Source organism: Canis lupus, chromosome 1, assembly GCF_003254725.2.
Source record: "Canis lupus dingo isolate Sandy chromosome 1, ASM325472v2, whole genome shotgun sequence".
NCBI classification, from domain to species: Eukaryota; Metazoa; Chordata; class Mammalia; order Carnivora; family Canidae; genus Canis; species Canis lupus.
This window is the reverse complement of record NC_064243.1, coordinates 106367742-106388932: the sequence shown is the minus strand read 5'-3', so window position 1 is coordinate 106388932 and position 21191 is coordinate 106367742. Positions and strand designations below refer to the sequence as shown.

Genomic DNA, 21191 nt, shown 5'->3' with positions numbered 1-21191 from the left:
AAAGTAAGTAAAAGCAGACTTTACTTATTGACCAGTAAGGTTTCTTTGTCTTCAGTTAACCATATATCTTAAGAAAAATTTAGATGTAAAAAAAAAGAAAAATTTAGATGTAACTTACATATAGTAAAATGCACAAATTTTAAGTGCATGGCACTATGGCTTTGTTTATTTTCCCTGACAAATTATTATGAAAGATTTTTCAAGTGGATAGCAAAGTTGAAAGAATTGTATGCCAAACCCCATTACATACCACCTCGGTTCTACAGTTCACTATTTTGCTGCATTTCCTCTGTTACACACATATCCAGCTGTCCATTCCTCTATTCATCCAACAACCCATCTATATTAATTATGTGTATTTCAAATAAGTTGCAGACATTATATTCCTTACCCCTTAAGACTTAGCATTTACATCGCCAGCTTGATGGATTTTTGCATATGTATATGTGCCACCCAGATCAAGATATAAAACATTTCCAGTTCCCCAGATTGAGAAGGTTCTTTCTCCCTCTCTTCCATTGTGTGCCCCGAAAAGTAACTAATACTCTGACCTCTATGACCACAAGTTATTTTTGCCAGGTTTTGAATGTTACATAAAATGAAGCACATGAATTTTTCCTTCGTGTCTGGTTTTAGTACTCAATTTTATGTCTTTGTATATATTTATTTTTATAACGACTTTATTTATTTATTTGAGAGAAAGAGAGAGAGAGACAGAAAGAGAGCAGCAGAGGGAGAGGGAGAAGCAGGCTCCCCAATGAGCAGGGAGCCAGACTTGGGTCTTGATTCTAGGACCCTGGGATCCCAGGACCTGGGATCATGACCCGAGCCAAGGTAGACACTTTAACCAACTGAGCCACCCAGGTGCTCCTTTGTGTATTTTAAAAAACTAGATGGGGGGATCCCTGGGTGGCGCAGCGGTTTAGTGCCTGCCTTTGGACCAGGGCGCGATCCTGGAGACCCAGGATCGAATCCCACGTCAGGCTCCCGGCATGGAGCCTGCTTCTCCCTCTGCCTATGTCTCTCTGCCTCTCTCTCTCTCTCTCTGTGTGTGACTATCATAAAAAAAAAAAAAAAAAAAAACTAGATGGGGCACCTGGCTGGCTCAGTCAGTAGAACATGTAACTCTGGATTTTGGGGTTGTAAGTAGCCCCATGTAAGGTATGGAGATTACTTAAAAAGTAAAATCTTAGGGACGCCTGGGTGGCTCAGCAGTTGAACATCTGCCTTTCGGTCCGGGGTGTGACCCTGGAATCCTGGGATCGAGTCCCACATTGGGCTCCCTGCAGGGAGCTTGCTTCTCCCTCTGCCTGTGTCTCTGCCTCTCTCTGTGTGTCTCTCATGAATAAATAAATAAAATCCTAAAAAATGAAATAAAATCAACAGCTACATTGTATTCCAGGGGCACCTGGCTGGCTCCGTAGGAAGAGCCTGGGACTCTTGATCTCAGGGTGATGAGTTAAAGCCCCATGTTGGGAATAGAGATTACTAAGATAAATAAATAAACAGACTTTAAACAAAACAAAACAAAACACAGCTACACAGTATCCCAGGGTATAAATGTAACACTATATATCCCATGCCCTATGTCAGTCCTTCTCCTTTTTCAACATTATAAACAACGTAGCAGTCATCTTTAATATGTATTTTTCTGTGTACTAGTTCCAGGACATATCTGCATGACAAATTCTGATTTTTTTAAGTGATCTCTACACCCAAGGTGGGCCTTAAGTTCATGACCCCAGAATCAAGAATCCTTTGCTCTACCCACTGAGCCAGGCAGGTACCCCTGCATGACTATTTCTAGAACCATAATTGCTCCAGCAATGACCAGATCTAAATTATAGATCTGGATACATATTGCTTAATTACTCCCCAGAGTACTTGTAGTGATGTAGGTTTCCAACAGCAGGGGTGTGTGTGTGATAATAACCCCAATTTCCCCACAGTCTTGCCAAGCCTACATGTTATCTGATACATAAAGAAAAAAAAGTTCTTCCATCGTTCTTGAAGCATTCATTCCTTGACTATTAATGCTGTTGAGTATTTTCCTTTCTCTTTTTTTCTTGCTTTTTTTATTTCTTCCTTCAGAAATTTCTTTTATCTCTTGCACACAAGCGTATCAATATGCGCAGCCACACACACAGGTGAACACACTTCAAGACTCTTTAAAAACTCAAATAATTCTGTAAGACTTATTATGACAAGTCCTGCCCCACTCTTTCTCCCATTTTTTTCCTCCCAAGGGACAAACACTTTCATTTGTTTTAGTGAATAAATTTGGTATTGTTTCCACGTCTCTAAGTAGCACGTTTATATCACTACTTCTTGCTTTGTCGGTTTTAGACGTTATCTATCAGCACAGAAGTTCTGCTGATTCAGAAATTCAGGATTCAGCTGTCTTTCCTCCCTCTACCCACACTTCTTTTTTTTTTTTTTTAAGATTTTATTTATTTATTCATGAGAGACACAGAGAGAGGCAGAGACATAGACAGAGGGAGGAGCAGGCTCCCTGTGGAGGGAGGCCCATGCAGGACTCAATTCCAGGACCCCAAGATCATGACCTGAGCCGAAGGCAGACCTGAGCCCAAGGCAGACGCTCAACCACTGAGCCACCCAGGCGCCCCCCTCTACCTACCCTTCTTATACACACTCTCCCTATTCCTGTTTAATATGCTCATGCAATCATTTTGGTTAGGTCACTCAGCATTGGGGCTCCTGAGTTGACTCAGGCAGGAGAAGCAGGTCTACAATCCCCGAGTTTCAGGAAGTATTCTCAACAGCACCATGAGCACATGTGGGCATATGGGGAAGGGGAATCCTGAAGGAACCATGAGTGGCTCAAGAGCTCTACAAATAATGATGCAAGAGAGAGAAGGAAACATTACAAGAGGCCAAGTTTGGAGTAGGGAGAAGGATTCAGTAACTAAATGGAGGGGTTGGTCCCCTTAAGCACTGTCCAAACATGGTCGTGGGAGGGGCAGCGGTGCACAAGGACCTCTGCAGGTGAGCTAGCAGTGTCCCTGGGGTAAGCACAGGGAAGGTTTCTTCTGGTGGCTCCACTTTTTTTTTTTTCAGCAAAAGGAGAAGTGAGAATGAAGAGGGGGGTGCTGGAGGTTTTCAGAGAGGTGAGAATAGGACTTCTTAGAGAATGGAGAACAGAACTGGAGAGGCCTTTTTAGGCTGGTTCTGAATGTTCCCTTGAGGTTTGGTGTCAGTGCAGCTGAGGTGTGTCTTCTGGCAAGCTCTACTGGGGGGGAGGGGGGGAGTAGGCACAGAAAAGGCAGAGTCCATTTTAACCAGGCTTGAGGTTTGGCCAAGCAAGTGTGACCCAGGGAGAAAGAGCAAGGAAGTTGATGTAATGTGTGCAAGGACAGAACTGTGGGGTGTCTGGGGGGCTCAGTTGGTGAAGCGGCTGCCTTCGGATCAGGTCATGATCTCAGGGTCCTGGAATGGTGCCCCACATCAGGGCAGGGAGCTGCTTCTCCCTCTGCCTCTCCCTCTGTTGGTTATCTCTCATGCACACTCTCTCAAATAAATTAATTCCTTTAAAAAATTTTATTTATTGATTCATGAGAAGGATGGCTGAGTGGCTCAGTGGTTGAGTGTCGGCCTTGGGCCCAGGGAGTCCCAGGATCAGGCCCACATCGAGCTCCCTGCATGGAGCCTGCTTCTCTCTCTGCCTATGTCTTTGCTTCTCTCTTTGTGTCTCTCATGAATAAATAATTTTTTTTAAAAGGGTAGGATCAAAGGATCAGACATACCAGTGGCATCAGGAATTGAAAGTCCCTTTATGATTTTGGCCCCCTTCTCTTTCTGACTTCATCTTTCCCCTCCCTCCCTCACTCATCCAATCTAGTCACATTGGCCCCCTTGCTGTTCCACAGGCAAACCCAGGCATGCTCCTGCCTAAGGGCCTTTGCACAGGCTGTTCTGCCTGAGTGTTTTCCCTCCAGAAAAACCCTACTCAGCCCGTCTCCTCCTTCAAATATTTGCTTAAATATCACCTTATTAGTGAAGTCTACTCTACCTTCCTTATATATATATAATTTTATATACATATATATAATTTTATTTATTTATTCATATGAGAGACACACAGAGAGAGGCAGAGACACAGGCAGAGGGAGAAGCAGGCTCCATGCAGGGAGCTGGATGCGGGACTCGATCCCGGGTCTCCGGGATCACACCCTGGGCTGAAGGCAGACACTTAACCGCTGAGCCACCCCGGCGTCCCGTTTCCCCCATTATAATCTAACCTCCACGAGGGCAGGGATCTTGGTTTGTTTCATTTGCCGCTGTGTCCCCAGCACCTAGGACAGTGCCCGCAAATGCTCAAGTAAATACTTCCAACAACCCAGTCTGAGCGCCCCTGCTTTAGGGGATTTCCCAGACACGGAAGATGGAGAGGCAGTTTCTCTACAATAAATCTGACCACATCTCCCGCTTCTCTGTCTTGGCAGCTGGGATACTCAGTCTTGACTCCTCGGAGTCCCCTCGCTTCCAGTCCCACTGCCTGCTTGCCCCCAAGTAAGTGATTTCTGAAAGGGGGTTCTGCCTGCAAATCCCCAAATGGCCACACGGTGGTGGTGTGGGCCTATCTTCCCGGCCAAGATGTCTGTCTCCGCCCACCTCATCAGTCTCTCCTTTGAGTCCAAGTGCATGATTTATTCACTACCAATCGTACTCTCAACACCTAGAAATGAAAAGCCTTGTGATCATTCCCTACTCCGTATGGGGTAAAAACATTTCTGATCAGTCTAGTTTACGTGACTTCTGATAATACAGTTTTGTTTTTTTCACTTCGATTTCAATGTACATTTTCTAAAAGTCTTGAAAACTTACTGGACGGGGCACGTGGGTGGCTCAGTGGTTGAGCGTCTGCCTTCGGCTCAGGGAGTGATCCCGGGGTCCTGGGATCAAGTCCCGCATCGTGCTCCCTATAGGGAGCCTCTCTCTGTGTGTCTCTCATGAATAAATAAAATCTTCTTTTTAAAATTTTATTTATTTATTCATGAGAGACAAGGAGAGAGGCAGAGACACAGGCAGAGGGAGAAGCAGGCTCCATGCAGGGAGCCCGACGTGGGACTCGATCCTGGGTCTCCAGGATCACGCCCTGGGCTGAAGACGGCGCCAAACCGCTGAGCCACCTGGGCTGCCCAAATAAATAAAATCTTAAAAAAACAAACAAACAAAAAAACACCTTAGTATACATGGTATAAAAATGGTGAACTCCACACACAATATTTTTACATTAACAATAACACTCTATGAGCTTTGTTGCAAATACAAAGAAAGAACCAGTCTCTCTCTTAAAAAAAAATATTTTATTTATTTATTTGAGACAGAGAGAGAACAGGGGTGGGGGAAGAGCAGAGGGAGAGAAACAAGCAGACTCTGTGCTCAGAACAGAGTCCTACTCGGCTTGATCTCACAACCCCTGAGATTGAGACCTGAGACAAAAGCTTAACCAGCTGAGCTATCTGGGCATCCCTTGAAAAAACAATCTCTTAATTCGACATAATTGACTGCAGTCCAACAGGCATTTTTTTCTTAAAGATTTAGTTTATTTTAGAGAGGCAGAATGAGGGCTCGAGTGGGGAGAGGGGCAAAGGGAGAAGGAGAGACAACCAAGCTCCTGGCTGAACATAGTGCCCCATATGGGGCTCCATTGTATACCCTGAGAGCATGACGTGAGTTGAAATCAAGAGTGGGATGCTTAACCCACTGAGACACCCAGGCGGCCTGGCATTTTGGTTTTTTAAGATTTTTATTTTTAAATAATCTCCACCCAACATGGGGCTTGAACTCACAATCCTGAGATCAAGAGTCTCACAGTCTTCTGACATCTGCTGACAAGCACAGGCATCTGCTGACAAGCATTTATTAAGCACCTGCCCACAGAAGCAATTTAAAAAGTTTTTTTTTTAATTTTTAAACTTTACTACCCCAGTTTCTTGAGCTGAAATCCTGAAACATCAGGGTCCTTCCAGTCTTGGGTCCATTGTAAAAGGCGCAGAATAAATGTTTCCTCCCTGGCTACCCCCTGCCCAAGGTAGGTGGGAAATGTCTTCTGAACACACTCAACAAATGGGACCCAGATCACCCCTATTTTGTCACAGTGTGGTTTAGGGGTAGATCTTCACTACCAGACCAGGAGGCCTTGAAGGTAAGGCTCTGTCCTCATCCGTTTCTGGGCCTCGTGACTCAGTTTACCATAATAACTCATAACTCAGGATTTGACTGCATAAAGGATTACCAGATTTTCCAAGCCACCATTTTATACAATCACTCAGTAACCTTGTAAGAGAGGGATTATTGTCCACATTCAGAAACAGAGGTGTAGGGATAAAGGAGGGAATAGCTCTGGTGTGCTTGGCAGGATTTGAACCTGGATCTTGAGGCTTCAGACATCTTGGAGTGAGCCCAGACATGGCTTCCTCTCATGTCCCTTATTACTTTTGATCTTGTTCCATCTGGGCAGAATCCAGTCATGTGGTTGCACCTAGCTGCAAGAATATGCTGGGAAATGTAGTTCGCTGGGGTCACCCAGGGTAAGGGATCATTTTGGGTAATGCTCACCCAGTGTTGGACACATCTGACACACAAGACCTCATGATCCTACCACCCTCTGGTATGAGCTTGCCTTGCACCCTCTGCCATCCCACCTCACTCATCTGCTTCCATCCTAGCCTACTTGCTGCTTTTTTAAATATGCCAAAAAATTATTTCTACCTTGATTTATTGATAACTTTATTAGGATTTGGCCACAATTTTGGAAAAATTGTGTTGCACAAGGCAATGCTGCCTGAGGCATTTGAACCGATGATACAGCCCTCCTGCTCCAGACTGCTCTGTTGCTTTTATTTTTTTTTTTTTAATTTTTATTTATTTATGATAGTCACACACAGAGAGAAAGAGAGAGAGAGAGGCAGAGGGAGAAGCAGGCCCCATGCATCGGGAGCCCGACGTGGGATCCGATCCCGGGTCTCCAGGATCGCGCCCTGGGCCAAAGGCAGGCGCTAAACCGCTGCGCCACCCAGGGATCCCGCTCTGTTGCTTTTAAATTTTCAATAGTTCTACCTTTTGAAGTAAGATCTGGTTGCCATATTGTGTCTCTGGGCACCTATGTTGAAACGAGTGTCACTTTATTACAAATTGGCTTCTATTGGGACATCTGAGTAGCTCAGTGGTTGAGTGTCTCCCTTCAGCTCAGGTCAGGATCCCTGGATCCCCTGCAGGGAGCCTGCTTCTCTCTCTGCCTATGTCTCTACTTCTGTGTGTGTTTCTCATGAATAAATAAAACCTTAAAGAAATTGACTTCTATTTATACATCTTTTGTCTTGGCAGTTGGCGAAGTAAAATGGTATTTTGTTATAGGGACATAATTCAGCTATATTATCTTTGGATTTCACTTCAGAATAGTAAAGGCAGGGGTGTCTGGGTGGATCAATTGGTTAAGCATCTGACTCTTGCTTTCAGCTCAAGTCTGATCTCAGGGTCATGAGCTCTGCACCCAGTGGGAGTCTGCTTGGGTTTCTCTCTCCCCCTGCCCCTGCCCTGTCCTCAAATAAATAAATAAATTTTAAAAAGCCAAAAGAATAGTAAAGGCAGAATTACACATTATGAAGTATTTTTGATAAAAAGAAATAAGAATTAGCCATCAAGGAAGCACAAACTAAAACCACAGTGAAATATCACTTCACATCCACTAGAATGGTTATAATCAAAAAGACATAAAACAAGTGTTTAGAGGTGCCTTGGTGGCTCAGTCAGTTAAGCGTCTGCCTTTGGCACAGGTCATGATCCTGGGGTCCTGGGATTGAGTCCTGCATTGGGCTCCTTGCTCAGTGAGGAACCTGCTTCTCCCTCTCTCCGCCCTCTGCTCATATTCTCTCTCTCAAATAAACAAATAAAATCTTAAAAAAAACCCCAAGTGTTGGCAAAGATGTAGAAAAATGAAGTCCTTAAAAATTGCTGGTAGGAATGTAAAATGGTGCTTGCGGTTAGGCAGTTCCTGAAAAAGTTAAACATACAGTAACCTCATGACCCAGTAATTCCACTCCTAGGGGTATACTCAACAGAAATGAAAGCATGTGTTCAAACAAAAACTGGTATTTGAAAGTTCGTAGCAGCATTGTAGCCAAGAACAGAAACAATCCAAATGTCCATCAACTGATGAATGGATAAATAAAATGTGGTCTCTCTGTACAACGTAATATTCAGCCACAAGAGAAATTAAGACCTGATGTGTGCTACAACATGGATGAACCTTGAGCACATTATGCTAAATGAAAGAAACCAGACACTAGGAACATATTCTAAGATTCCTTTTATACAAAATGTCTAGAATGGGGAAATCCATGGAGACAAGAAATAAATTAATGCTTGCCTGGGGCTTTGGGGATGGGATAATTGGGGGGTGACTGTCAGTGGGTATGGCACGTTTTGGGGGGACAGGTGATGCAAGTGTTCTAAAAGTGATTGTGGTAATGGTTGCAACAGTTCTGTGAATATACTAAAAACATTGAATTTTACACTTTATTATATTTTTATTTATTTTATTTAAATTTTTATTAAATATTATTTTAAATTAAATATTATTTAAACTTTTTAATCTTATTTAAATTCAATTTGCCAACATATAGTATAACACCCAGGGCTCATCTCATTGAGTGCCCTCCTTAGTGCTCATCACCCAGTTACCCCATCCCCCCACCACCTCCCCTTCTGCAACCCTTTGTTTCCCAGAGTTAGGAGTCTCTCATGGTTTGTCTTCCTCTCTAATTTTTCCCCACTCCATTCCCCTCCTTTCCCATATGGTCCCTTTCATTATTTCTTTTTTTCCCCCTTTCATTATTTCTTATATTCCACATACAAGTGAAACCATATGATAATTGCCTTTCTCCGATTGACTTATTTCACTCAGCAATAACCCCCCAGTTTCATCCACATAGATGTGATAAGTATTCGTTCTTTCTGATGGCTGAGTAATATTTCATTGTATATATAGACTACAGCTTCTATATTCATTTGTCTGTTGAAGAACATCGTGGCTCCTTCCACAATTTGGCTATTATGGACATTACTGCTATGAGCATTGGGGTGCAGGTGTCCCAGCATTTCACTACATCTGTATCTTGGGGTAAATACCCAGTAGTATGATTGCTGGATCATTGGGTAGCTCTATTTTTAGCTTCTTGAGGAACCTCCACAGTTTTCCAGAGTGACTGCACCAGGATGCATTCCTACCAACAGTGCAAGAGGGCTCCCCTTTCTCCACATACTGGCCAACATTTGTTGTTTCCTGTCTTATTAATTTTAGTCATTCTCACTGGTGTAGAATTATACACTTCAAATGGGTGCATTGTATGGGTAGCTGAATTATACTTCAATAAAACTGTTACCAAAATATTATAGGACATTGGATCAGTCATAAATGAAGATATTGGTCTGAAATTAGGTTCAGATAACAAAACTGCCACTGACAGGGTTGACTGGAAAAATAAAAGTTACTTTACCAGCAAAAAAAAAAAAAAAAAAAAAAAAAAAAAAAATTATTTGGGAATAGGAGAGAGCTGCAATACTGTAATTTCGGATCGACATGCTCTGGCAAAACAAAACAAAACAAAACAAAACAAACAAACAAAAACCCAGGCAAGCTCAACAAAAGAAAGGAGTATTATTTTATGGAGAAGAAAGAGGAAGTTGGGAGGAGTTGTTTTGATCGAAAGTCCACTGGAGAAAAGCAAGAATTCAAGGTGAAGATGGTTTCTCATTGGATGAGTCTGGGGTAGCTGGTTTCTTATAGGAGATGCGATGTACACCTTTCCCTTTGGGGGCTTGTAATTGAGGATTCTTTCTCGTTGAGATTCTTCTGCTGGGGTCTGTCTGTAATTGACAGTCCTTCCTGTGATTGACACAGGAGTGATAACCCAGGAGAGCTCCCCCTGCTGGTCTGCCCCTTTCAATTTACTGAGGTCTCCCTTTATGAATTTTCACCCTGGATGCTTAGGTGCGCCAGGCACTGCCCCTCCTGAATCTTCACACCTTTCTTAAGAAATAGGAATAACTTCCCCTATTTTACAGATCCGTCAACTGAGACTGAGGGTGATATGCCTTGCCCCAAACTGCTGTAATTCATTTTCAGTCTCTTTCAGCCTTTTGCACTATTCTAGGGAAGTTAAAAACAACCTGAGCATCCCCAAGAATAAACACAGTTCTCACATATTAGGCTCTCCTTATTTGAACCTGACCTGACTCATTCTTTTTACCTTATTTAGTTGTAATGACAACCCAACTAACTCTTATTGGGCCCAATTTATTTTTTTTTAGATTGTATTTATCTATTCATGAGAGACCGAGAAAGAGGCAGAGACACAGGCAAAGGGAGAAGCAGGCTTCCTGCGGGGAACCTGATGCGGTCTCAATCCCAGGACCCTAGGATCACGACCTGAGCCAAAGGCAGGTGCTCAACTACTGAGCCACCCAGCCTCCTCGTTGGACCCAGTTTAGGAAAGGAAACTGAGGCACAGGCAGGGTCAATAGCCTGGCTCAACATAACACAACTAGGAAGTGACAGAGACACGAGTTCAGCCATTCTCTCCACTCTATGTCCATGTAATCACCCCTTTTAGTGGTAACATCCTCCGATTCCATAGCTTCAAGGTCATGTCGGAATGGACAAAACAAATTATAAAAGAGCATGACTCATACGTTGCAATAAAAAACGGATATATGCTCAATATAGATCTGATTATCATCCAGGGAAGACCAGAACAGTTCCCTTTTTCTACCTATTCAAGTACTGTGAGTTATCTTTAAAAGCTATTATTTGTATCACTTTGGTTATGAGGTTATGCTTTTTTTAAATCTTCATATCAACAAGTTCTTTTATATATATATATATATATAAAGATTTTATTTATTTATTCATGAGAGACACACGGGGGGGGGGGGGCAGAAACACAGGCAGAGTAAGACGCAGGCTCCATGCAGGGAGCCCGATATGGGACTCGATCCCAGGACTCTAGGATCATGCCCTGGGCCAAAGGCAGGCACCAAACCGCTGAGCCACCCAGGGAGCCCTCAACAAGTTCTTTTTTTAATAGATTTTTCCTGGGTCTAGGTTTGCAATTCAATTTATTTCAAACCAATAAGCAACGTGCCTCTAAAACCAGAAAACTTGTTAATCAAACAAGGACAAACATGCTTCAAATCAACGTGTGCGACAAGGAGCAGAAGGTCGGGAGCTTTGTGACCAGTAAACCCCCAAGCTACGAGCCCAGAGAGGAACAGGGCTGGAGCAAAAGCAGCCCAGCTCCCACTCGGAAGGTTTGAGACAGGCCACGCCCCCTCCCGCACTACATTCGATGGAACTGGTCCGGAACTCTCCTGCCAGGCCTCGGTGGAAATACTCCGGACGGTAAGCTTCCGGTGAGAATACGACTTCCGTGCGGGGCAGCCGATTTGGCTAGTTAAGCGGACCGGAAGTCCGTCACTCCTGACTGCCCGCCCCCTTCCTAAAGTGACGCACGGCGGGGTTGCCGGAAGAAGTGGCGAAGTTACTTTTGAGGGGATCCGAGAAGCGGCGGCGTGCCAGGGGATACAGAGAAGGAGGAGGAAAAGCAGAGCAAGGGGACAGAGGCAGGTGCACTAGAGTGTGGGGAGACTCGGGAGGCGTCCTGGGCCCGGGGCTTCCCGGCGTTCCCCGCGCTGCTCCGCTCAGCCTCCTTCTCTCCTTCCCCCCCTCCCTTCCGTAGCTCGCGCTGTCTCCGGTTGTTTCCAGGGCAACGGGAGTAGGAGACCCCGCGAGAGGCCGCCCACAAGACCCTCGCGCGCAGCCATGAGCCCCGCCCCCCACTGGTGTTCGGAGAGGGGCGGGACCTGGAGCGAGGTGTGGGGGCGGAGCGTGAAGGGAGGGGTGAGGCGTGGCCTGACGGGAGGTGGGGCGGGGCCTGCAGGGAGGGGCACCGGCGGGGCGGGGCAAGGGGAGGGGCGGGGCGTGATGGCTGGAGTGAGGGTGGGACCTGGTAGGCTTGGGCGGGACCTAGATGGAAAAGTGGGGGTGGGGCAAGGGGAGGTGGTGGGGTCAGGGTGGGAGTTGGGGATGCTATTTCCGCGGAGGTGGGGAGTTCTTACTCGTAGGTAGGGTGAAACTGGGTGGGATGGAGGAAGTGAGGGCGGAGCACGATGGAAGCAGAAAGGGCAGTACCTGCAGGAACGGAGTGGGCGGAGCCTACGGGAGGGGCGGAGTCTAGGTGAGGGCAGGGCTGAGAGCCTGTGGAGGCCTGGAGCGGTCGGGGGCGGGCTCTGTCCCAACCTGAGGAGAGGTCCCAGAGGCAGGCAGGGGCTAGGCGGGGGTCTCTGCAGTAAAGGAGGAGCCTGGAAAAATGGAAGAAACAGGTGCCCGCATCAGGACTTGGGGCTGGCCTAACCTGAGCCTCCCTGGCCCCACAAGGCTCTCGGTCCCCCCGTATTCTGCAGGTTTCTCCGTGACTCCACCATGTCCACCCCCACCACCAGTTCTCTGGACACGCCCTTGCCTGGTGAGTGAGCTCCTTCCCGGCCCAGCCCCGACCCCCGTGGCACACTTGTCAGGAGAAACTCACTGTGCTTACCTCTCCCAGGAAATGGCCCGCCTCAAGCCAGCGCCCCATCTTCTTCACCAGCGATAAAGGAGGAGGGTCCTGAACTGTGGCCTTCGGGTCCAGATCCTGATGTCCCAGGCAGCGATTGGGCCCGCTCCGCTTGCAGCGGGGGTGAGATGGGGGCCAAGGACAGGGGCTGGGACAGGGTTGGGGAAGGATCCAGAAAGGGAGAAAGATCAGAAATGAGGATGGGAGGCTCCCAATTTCTCGTTAATTTTTTCTTCCATGCTTACTTGTCACTTTTTTTTTCTTTTTTTGCCCGTGAGCATATTTTTTTCCTACTTGATGCCACTTGTCATTTGTTCTTTGGGGTTCACTGATATGCACGCTTTTGTTTCTGAGACACCATTTCCCTGGGTCACTGTCTGTATCCTGGCTTTTTGCTTCTCTCTTGTGGGGATGATCCTTGGGCTGCAATTTCCTTCCGAGGCCCTGTGTCTCAGGGTTCCTGACCACCCACCCCAGTCGTTCCAGACCCTGCTGAGGAACCTGAGCGCAAGCGAAAGAAAGGCCCAGCCCCAAAGATGCTGGGCCATGAGCTGTGCCGTGTGTGCGGGGACAAGGCTTCTGGCTTCCACTACAACGTGCTCAGCTGCGAAGGCTGCAAGGGTTTCTTCCGGCGCAGTGTGGTCCGAGGCGGGGCCAGGCGCTACGCCTGCCGGGGTGGCGGGACCTGCCAGATGGACGCCTTCATGCGGCGCAAGTGCCAGCAGTGCCGGCTGCGCAAGTGCAAGGAGGCCGGGATGAGGGAGCAGTGTGAGTGCTGGGGGGAGAGCCGGCCGGACCCCTGCCCAGCCCTGGGGCCTCTGCTGAGGCCTCTGTCTCCCGAACAGGCGTCCTCTCGGAGGAACAGATCCGAAAGAAGAAGATTCGGAAGCAGCAACAGCAGCAGCAGCAACAGTCACCAGTAGGGCCAATGGGCAGCAGCAGCACAGCTTGTGGACCTGGGGCCTCCCCTGGAGGGTCTGACGGAGGCGGCCAGGGCTCTGGGGAAGGCGAGGGTATTCAGTTAACAGCTGCTCAGGAACTAATGATCCAACAGTTGGTGGCAGCTCAACTGCAGTGCAACAAACGCTCCTTCTCTGACCAGCCCAAAGTCACGGTACCTCCCCTCCCACAGCCTTGAGGGATGATGAGCATGGTGGGGTTGAGCCAGTAGGGCTGTAGCCAAGGGCATGGGGAGGTAACAAGCCTTCAGAGGGCAGGGCCTTGGAGAGGAGGGTCTCCTAGGGTACAGTCTTTGCCTCAAGGTGTCCCTGCAGCCTTGGGCTTGAGGGAGAAGTCCTGAGAATAACCCTGGCCCCTGTTTCCCCAGCCCTGGCCTCTGGGTGCAGACCCCCAGTCCCGCGATGCCCGCCAGCAGCGTTTTGCCCACTTCACGGAACTAGCCATCATCTCAGTCCAGGAGATTGTGGATTTCGCCAAACAAGTGCCTGGCTTCCTGCAGCTGGGCCGCGAGGACCAGATCGCCCTCCTGAAGGCGTCTACCATTGAGGTAATGGGCAGTCTGCCCATCCTCTACAAGGCCCTTCCTTCCTGCCCATGAGGAGCTCCAGGGATAAGCCTCAGGAAAGCTGTTGGGAGTATAGTGATGAGTCATATACCTCCAGTTGTTGCCCTTGTGGAGAGGATACCCTACAGGGGAAGGCCAAAATACTAAACAGATAATCAGAGCCTCCCATGAGCCAAAGAGAACAAGGAAAGGGGCCGGGGCTGGGAAAAATCGAGGATTGGGCTGGAAAGAATGTGGTGCTGGGAAGGCTATTCAGATGAGTTGGCATTTAATCCAAAGCAACCATAACAAATAAATATTGAATTCCTAGCATATATGAGGCTCCACTCCAAGTGCTGAGTATGTGGCAATGAAGAAAACAGACTGCCTGTCCCCATGCCTCATAACCACCTGGGAAGAGTATCCCAAGTAGAGGGTGCTGTGGGTGCTAAACCTGGAGGAGAGAGAGTTTGGGGTATCTGACATGCTGACTGCAGGCTGGGGTGACTGAGGGAACAAGGGATGATTTCTGGCGAGATTAGGTCCCCCCACAGGCCAAGAGAGGAGAGACCAGTGGCTAAAGGGTCATAGGGACTCCTAGAGCCCCTGCCCCTGCCTACTTCTCTCCCTGCTGTCCCCAGATCATGCTGCTAGAGACGGCCAGACGCTACAACCATGAGACCGAGTGCATCACTTTCCTGAAGGACTTTACCTATAGCAAGGATGACTTTCACCGTGCAGGTACAACAGAGAGTGGACTGGCAGGGTGCAGGGCTCGTGCCCCTGCTGGGCCCCTACTGGTGGGAGACCTCAGGCCCTCATTCTTGTCTGCCTCCATTTCTTTATTTCCAAAGCATGGGGAGCTATCCTTGTGGTGAGATAAGGGTACAGAATGCCGAGTCTGTGCACTAGGATGCAATGCAGGATGAGGTGAAGGGGGCTCTACTGTCACATAGGGCATTTTGATAGGAATTAAGAAAAAACGCTCCCTCCTCCCAAAACCTGGTGTCACTGGAGGAAGACTGCATCTTAGTCCATTGCAACCTACTCAACTGTACAGGGCAGTCCTGGTCCCTGCCCTCCAAGAACATTTACCTGGGGATGTGACCTAGGTGGTGGGCTTTTGGAGGAAGTTGAGGCCTTAGGGGTGAGATTTATCACCTAGGAAAAGGGAATTGGGGAGTAGCATTGCCTTCTGGGAACCCCATGTAGAAAAACGCTGTGCTCGTTCAGTCTCTGGGCTTTCTCTATAAGTCCTGCTCTCCCTCACCATCTCTTCCTGGGGCACCTGTCTATACTCCCACATGTGTGTTCCTAACCTCATCCTCTTCCCTTCCTCAAACCCCTGGCCATCTCAACCCCCTTTGAATATGAACTTGACAGGGGAGCAGTGGGTGGGGAGAATGATTTTGGCAGAGGGCCCTGAGGTAGGGGAAGACCTAGATGGTTTTAAGGAACTACAGCGAGGCACAGGGAGCTGGGGCTGGAGAGAAAGATGAGGTCCTACCAGTGTCTCTTCCTGGAACATTGCCAGGTCCCCTCGCTGGGTTCTCTTGAATGTGTCTTTTCACACCACAAACAGAAGGATCCTGTTAATACCAAGTCAGCCCATGTCCTTCCTCTGCTCACTAGCCTGCATGGCTCCGGTCTCATTGGAAGAAAAGGCAGAGTCCTTGCCATGGCCCACAGGCACTGCAGGAGCCTCTCTGTGCTCATCTCCCATTCCCACCCTCCTCCTACCACACTGGCTTCCTCCCTGTTGTTGGAACCCAGCAACTGTGCTCCTGCCTCAAGGCTTTTGTAGTTGCCGGTTTCTCAGCCAACATGGGTGCCAACTCACCCTGGTTCATGTGGGACCTTTGTAGTTTCAACATTGAAAGTCTTGAGGCTCTGAAAGCTGCCCAGTTCTGGGCAAAACAGACAGTGGTACCCACCTGGAACACTTATACATCCTTGTAACTTTTCCCTTTCCCTCCTTTGGGTTGTTGCTCAAAGGTCACCCTACAGTGAGGCCTTCCTACAACATCACCATGCAGTGGCCACCTTGTCTAAGATGCTGATTTGGTATAGATGCCTCCATTGCCCTTCCTTGCGTTAACCTTGATCCAGCAGAACCCATCACTCTCACAGGCCGAATGGCTCACTTACATGTTTGTCTGTTGTCTCTTCTCCTCAACCCCCAAATGCAAGTTCCACAAGAGGGGAGGCTTTGTCTTGTAAACAGCTCTACCCTGGAGCCTGGCACATAGTAGGTGATTGATAATGTTTGATGAATGAACGAACTGCTCTTGGGAATAAGTTTAGGTTTTACTCTGAGCAGGGGTGGCTACCACAGGAACAACACAATGTAACCAAGGTTTAAAATTTTTTCCTTTCCTGAAGTCAGGAAGGAAGTGAAGGTAGGGTGGGGTCATAGAAAACACCGAAGAAACGTTCACTTTTCGTTACTCCTTCCTTTACTCAAGCAGGGGTTATAGCACACTTACCATGTGCCAGGCACTCATATAGGCGGTGGAGACAGGTGAACAGATGTGACAAGGACACTAAAATTGCTGCCATTCTCAGTAGCAGGATCAGGATCCGGGAGTGGGGTCAGTCTGGGGCTGGGGGAGCTTATCAGGCTGGGCCTCCCGCCCCCACAGGCCTGCAGGTGGAGTTCATCAATCCCATCTTCGAGTTCTCGCGGGCCATGCGGCGGCTGGGTCTGGATGATGCCGAGTACGCCCTCCTCATCGCCATCAACATCTTCTCTGCTGACCGGCCCAATGTGCAGGAGCCCAGCCGCGTCGAAGCCCTACAGCAACCCTATGTGGAGGCGCTGCTCTCCTACACGCGCATCAAGAGGCCACAGGTAGGCGGCTCCTGGAGCTACCCAGAGCCCAGCCCTTCCTGCAGCCCTGGCAGGGGGACAGGAAGCCAAGACCCATGTGGGTAAGCCCAGGGCTGTGGTGTTACTTCCTCATCTGAGCCCGGCTCCCTTGGCAGCAGAGCTCTGAGCTCTGGCTGACATCCTCCCGCAGAGTCTGTCCTCAGGCCCCCGTCCCCTGGCCAAGGAGCCAGGCCTAGTACAGGCATAGGGGTGGGGGCCCCACACTCTGCCCAGCCACTCCCCACCATGCTGTCCTGGCTTGGCCCAAGGAGGGAGGCCCTCCTGGTAGTCCTGATGGGCCAAGTAGGCTGAGCAGAGCCTCATGAGTCAGGAGCTCCGGCCAAAGCCCACCTTCCTCCTGTCCCCATGCAGGACCAGCTGCGCTTCCCTCGAATGCTGATGAAGCTTGTGAGCTTGCGTACCCTGAGCTCTGTGCACTCCGAGCAGGTCTTTGCCCTGCGGCTTCAAGACAAGAAGCTGCCGCCTCTTCTGTCTGAGATCTGGGACGTCCACGAATGAGGGGCCTGGTGACCCTGCCCCACAGCCCTGTACCCTTCAGCAAATGGACATTGTTACCCCTTCCTCCTCCTGGAGTGGGAAGGGGCCCAGCCTGGGGTCCCACCTTGTGGCTTTTAGCACAAGTCCTGGCCCCACCAGCCCTCAGCCCACGGGTGAGCCCCAGTCAGGGTCCAGGAGGCTCCCCCCTGCCCACTGAGTCTTCCTGGGAGGGCTGGATGGGTCATAGATCCCAACCTCTGACTCTCCTAGCACTACCAGCCGCCCTCCCCACCCAGCTTACACCTCAAGCTCACTGCGCACCTTGAACAGAGGGATTGGGGGACCTGAGGCTCTCCCCTCCAGCCTGAGAGACTGCAGGCCTCCTCCCCTTGTTCCTTTTATTTAATAAAAACTAAAAAAAAAAAAGACAAAAACAGGAAAATAAAAGTATGAATAGAAACCTGCCTTGAGCCAGAGTGAGTCAAGGATGTATATAGGTGTTGGGTGGTCAGGGTCTTCATTGATACCAGCCCCCAAAACTTGTGCTTCCAGGCTGGTGAAGGGTTTGAGGTAATGGGACTTGAACTCGGGGTGGGGGGCAAGTTCCAAGGGGCTAACCTAACAGCCTTGGGGGTCATCTCCCTACAGGTGAGTTGGAGCCTGTTGAAGGAAAAAGAATTTAAGGTGATGGAGGGACTCGGGCTTTCACTACTCAAAAAATATTTGCTGAAGCCACTGGTGGGCTAGTCACCGTGCTGGCCATTCTGGGAATGCAGATATTCATCCAACAAATGTGTATAGGGCACTTACTGTGTGGCGAACAATTGTGTGCACTGGAAACATGGGAGAACAAGATAAGGTTCGCTGGAGGTGGCTACCAGTTGGCTGGCCTTAGGGGGTGATCAGGGTCAACTAGAATGTAAGTGTTATTAATAGGGGCTTTAATGGGGGCAGCTCGCAGCTGTGTGTGCATCTAGACGTACAAGGTACACAAGTCCTCATCAGGGCATCAAGATACCAAGACTAGGGTCCCGCCCCCTAAATTAAGGAAAGGGCACTGCCAACTCTGGATGGTAAGAGGCTGTGGTATGTTCAGAATAAGGGCGGACTGCAGAGTTCTCAGAGTTCCTTTTTCCCCAGGGCCAGGCCCTGAGGGGTCACGGAAGTGAGCTGGACAGTCCTGGCCAAGGGTGAAGGAGGTGTTGCCTGAAGGGACGGGCTGGGGACCGAAAGCTATGTTTTTTAGAGCAGGTAGGGGGAAGTAACTAGTTACAGGCGTCGTCCCATTCTAAGCAGTGTGCCTGGCTCCCCCTCATGTGCCCACCCTGCGCTGAGTCTAATGCGGCTGGGAAAACTCAGGCCGTGAGACACAAGTGACCAGACCTCCCCTCCGCGGGGACGGCAGGCGTCAGGTCGCCAGCGGAAAGAAGGACAACGCGCCGGAATCCACCCCGACTTGGCCTCCACCGAAAGTGGGCTGAGGAGACCAGCGCCGCGCCGGCGGGCGAGGGGGCGGGGCCATGAGGACAGGGGCGTGGCCATGCGGACAGGGGGCGGGGCGCGCCGCGGCGCACACAGGTAGAAATCAGCGGAGACAACGCCAGGAGGGGGCGTGGCTTGGGAGGAGTCGGACCCCGCAGGACGGGGCGGGGTTTGGCGAGAATTATGGAAAATAGGGAGAGGCCACATCCCAAGTTGGAAGGACAGGGCGTGATCTCGTCGCAGTTGAGCGGGGGGGCGTGGCCTGAGGCCGCGTCGGGGCGTGGTCTCGCCCTACGGGCGCGGGAGGGGCGTGGCCCCGCTCGGCGCGCAGCGTCTCTGAGTCTGCGCGGGTAGAGTCAGGGGTCACGGCGGCGTAGACTGTGGCGGGAAAGGCTGTTTGAAGCGGGTCAGTAAGGGGAGAAGGGGGATTGCAGGGTTTCGGCCCGGCGGGGAAGGAGGTTGGAGGAGCCGGGCATGTAGGCCTGAGGAAGGGTTGCGAGGGGCGCGGAAGCGGGAGGGATCCCTTTGGCTTGAGGACGCGCTGTACAGGGGCAAGGGCCGGTGGTCGTGGGAACGCGCGGGAAGATGACCGGGCCTTGGGGGCCCCTCGGAGTGCGGGGGTGAGCTTGTGCTTGGCGCCTGGCCCCCGGGGCGAGCTGGGGGATGGACCCCTGGAGGGTCTTTGGGGCGACGGGATCTCGGACGCGTTGGAGGACTGAATTGGTGCACGTGGGAGCATGGTGTCACGCTTTATTCACTAAATATTGAGTACCCTGTGCCAGGCACTGTTCTGGAAGCAGAGACTACAGCCCGAATAAGTTAGGGGAGTCCTTGCCTGGGGAGAAGATAGACAGGAGACTAGTGATAAGTATTAATGTTAAAGCAATGCTCTTGGGGTCTGATACATTGTCCAAAGTGAAATAAAACAGGGTAGCCAACCTCTTTAGCTGGAGTGATAAAAAATCGCCTTTCTGGGGATGTGACATTTGACAGAGAAGTCAGCCATGTAAAGAAAAGAAAGGTCTGGGGATCCCTGGGTGGCACAGCGGTTTGGCGCCTGCCTTTGGCCCAGGGCTCGATCCTGGAGACCCGGGATGGAATCCCACATCCGGCTCCCGGTGCATGGAGCCTGCTTCTCCCTCTGCCTGTGTCTCTGCCTCTCTCTCTCTCTCTCTCTGTGACTATCATAAATAAATAAAAATTTTAAAAAATGTTTAAAAAAAAAGAAAAGAAAGGTCTGGACAGAGGGACCATCAAGTGCAAAGGCCCTGAGGCAAATTTAGTGTGTTTGTAGCTGGACCCAAGAGAACAAGTGAGGCTAGAGACATGTTGGGGAATCAGATCCTTGTAGACGTTGGTGTGGGGTTTGGCTTTTATTCTAGGTTCCACCGGGAAGCCATGGGGAGTTTTGAGCATCAGAGCAACAGGACCTGCCCTGCCTTTTGAAAAACTCACAGGCTGCTGAGCGAAGATGGAATTGTAATGGGTACAAGAGTGGAAGGAGGAAGGCCAGTTGAAAGGCAAGAGAGGATTGTCGGTGCCTCAGACTGCTGTGCTGTCAGTGTCAGATTGTCTTTGGGGTTTGAGCCGGCAGAACATGGGGGTGTAAGGAAGAAGAGCTCAGATGACTGGGTTATGTGGTTTGAGCAACAGGCTGAATGGAGAAGGCTGAGGCGGAGCAGGTTTGGGGTGCCACTCTGAGGTGGCCGTGAGTGGGCAGGGTGATATCAGTTTCTCAGCTTCATAGCCCCACCTGTGCCAGGAACCTGTGGATATCCATATCCATCCCTCTCCTTCCTTGCTGCTCATCCACTCAGGCCTCCTGTCACTTAGGTTCCTTCCCCACTGATGGCCTCTTGGCCACGCTATTCCCTTCTCTTGCAATGCTTTTTCTCCTCTTCAGCCCTTCTTGCAGTCAGCTGCTTTTATGGCAGATCCTTTGCTGGGCATTGGGGAGCCAATGAGAATTCAGTTTGGTGGGGAGGAGCACAGATCTCAATCCAGAGTGCTCAGAACCAATGCGAGGCAGCACTAGTCTTTGGGAGGCGAGAGAAGTGGCGGAGGCTGAGGGGAGACTTGTAGGGTTGGTGTTATTCAACAGGAGTCTAAACCGACAGAATTTGAAGTGGCCTGTGTTCCAGGCACTGTGCTGAGTGATGATGCTGGGACCCCGACTTGACTGACACCCTGACCCCTGTGT

At 49.7% G+C, this 21191-nt stretch overlaps 2 protein-coding genes across 5 annotated transcripts in view; both read left to right on the top strand.

The window, feature by feature from the left end:
* The first annotated feature begins 11485 nt into the window (after positions 1-11485).
* NR1H2 (nuclear receptor subfamily 1 group H member 2) lies at positions 11486-17969 on the top strand. Of its 3 annotated transcripts, none has more exons than XM_035711020.2 (10): positions 11486-11646; positions 11763-11896; positions 12487-12548; positions 12630-12761; positions 13116-13406; positions 13484-13752; positions 13966-14145; positions 14784-14883; positions 16785-16993; positions 17384-17969. In XM_035711020.2, the coding sequence occupies exons 3-10, from the start codon at positions 12506-12508 to the stop codon at positions 17528-17530; spliced, it is 1371 nt and encodes a 456-aa protein (XP_035566913.2). In that variant the 5' UTR covers positions 11486-11646; positions 11763-11896; positions 12487-12505; the 3' UTR covers positions 17531-17969. The 3 variants fall into 3 exon arrangements, with proteins under 3 accessions (XP_035566913.2, XP_025279942.3, XP_025279943.3); XM_025424157.3 differs by having other exon boundaries at positions 11491-11650; XM_025424158.3 differs by having other exon boundaries at positions 11491-11650; positions 11763-11923.
* Positions 17970-19308: 1339 nt separating this feature from the next.
* The window catches only part of POLD1 (DNA polymerase delta 1, catalytic subunit), a 28707-nt gene continuing 26824 nt past the window's right edge, over positions 19309-21191 (top strand). The window contains exons 1-2 of one of the 2 annotated variants that reach the window (XR_003126971.3): positions 19309-19397; positions 20374-20511. Coding sequence is in view for 1 of the 2 variants with exons in the window: in XM_025424153.3 (XP_025279938.3) it covers positions 20474-20511 (38 nt within the window). In the remaining variant the exon portion in view is untranslated. The remainder of the gene's footprint in view (positions 19398-20373; positions 20512-21191) is intronic. The other variant, XM_025424153.3, reaches the window with a different exon arrangement.

What these genes read in the sequence shown, in the direction of transcription:
- NR1H2 (XM_035711020.2), top strand. Translation starts at nt 12,506, where the DNA reads ATGTCCACCCCCACCACCAGTTCTCTGGACACGCCCTTGCCTG. An exon ending in TCTGGACACGCCCTTGCCTG is followed by an intron (nt 12,549 to 12,629) that starts GTGAGTGAGCTC and finishes TACCTCTCCCAG; the next exon opens with GAAATGGCCCGCCTCAAGCC. An exon ending in GGATGACTTTCACCGTGCAG is followed by an intron (nt 14,884 to 16,784) that starts GTACAACAGAGA and finishes CCGCCCCCACAG; the next exon opens with GCCTGCAGGTGGAGTTCATC.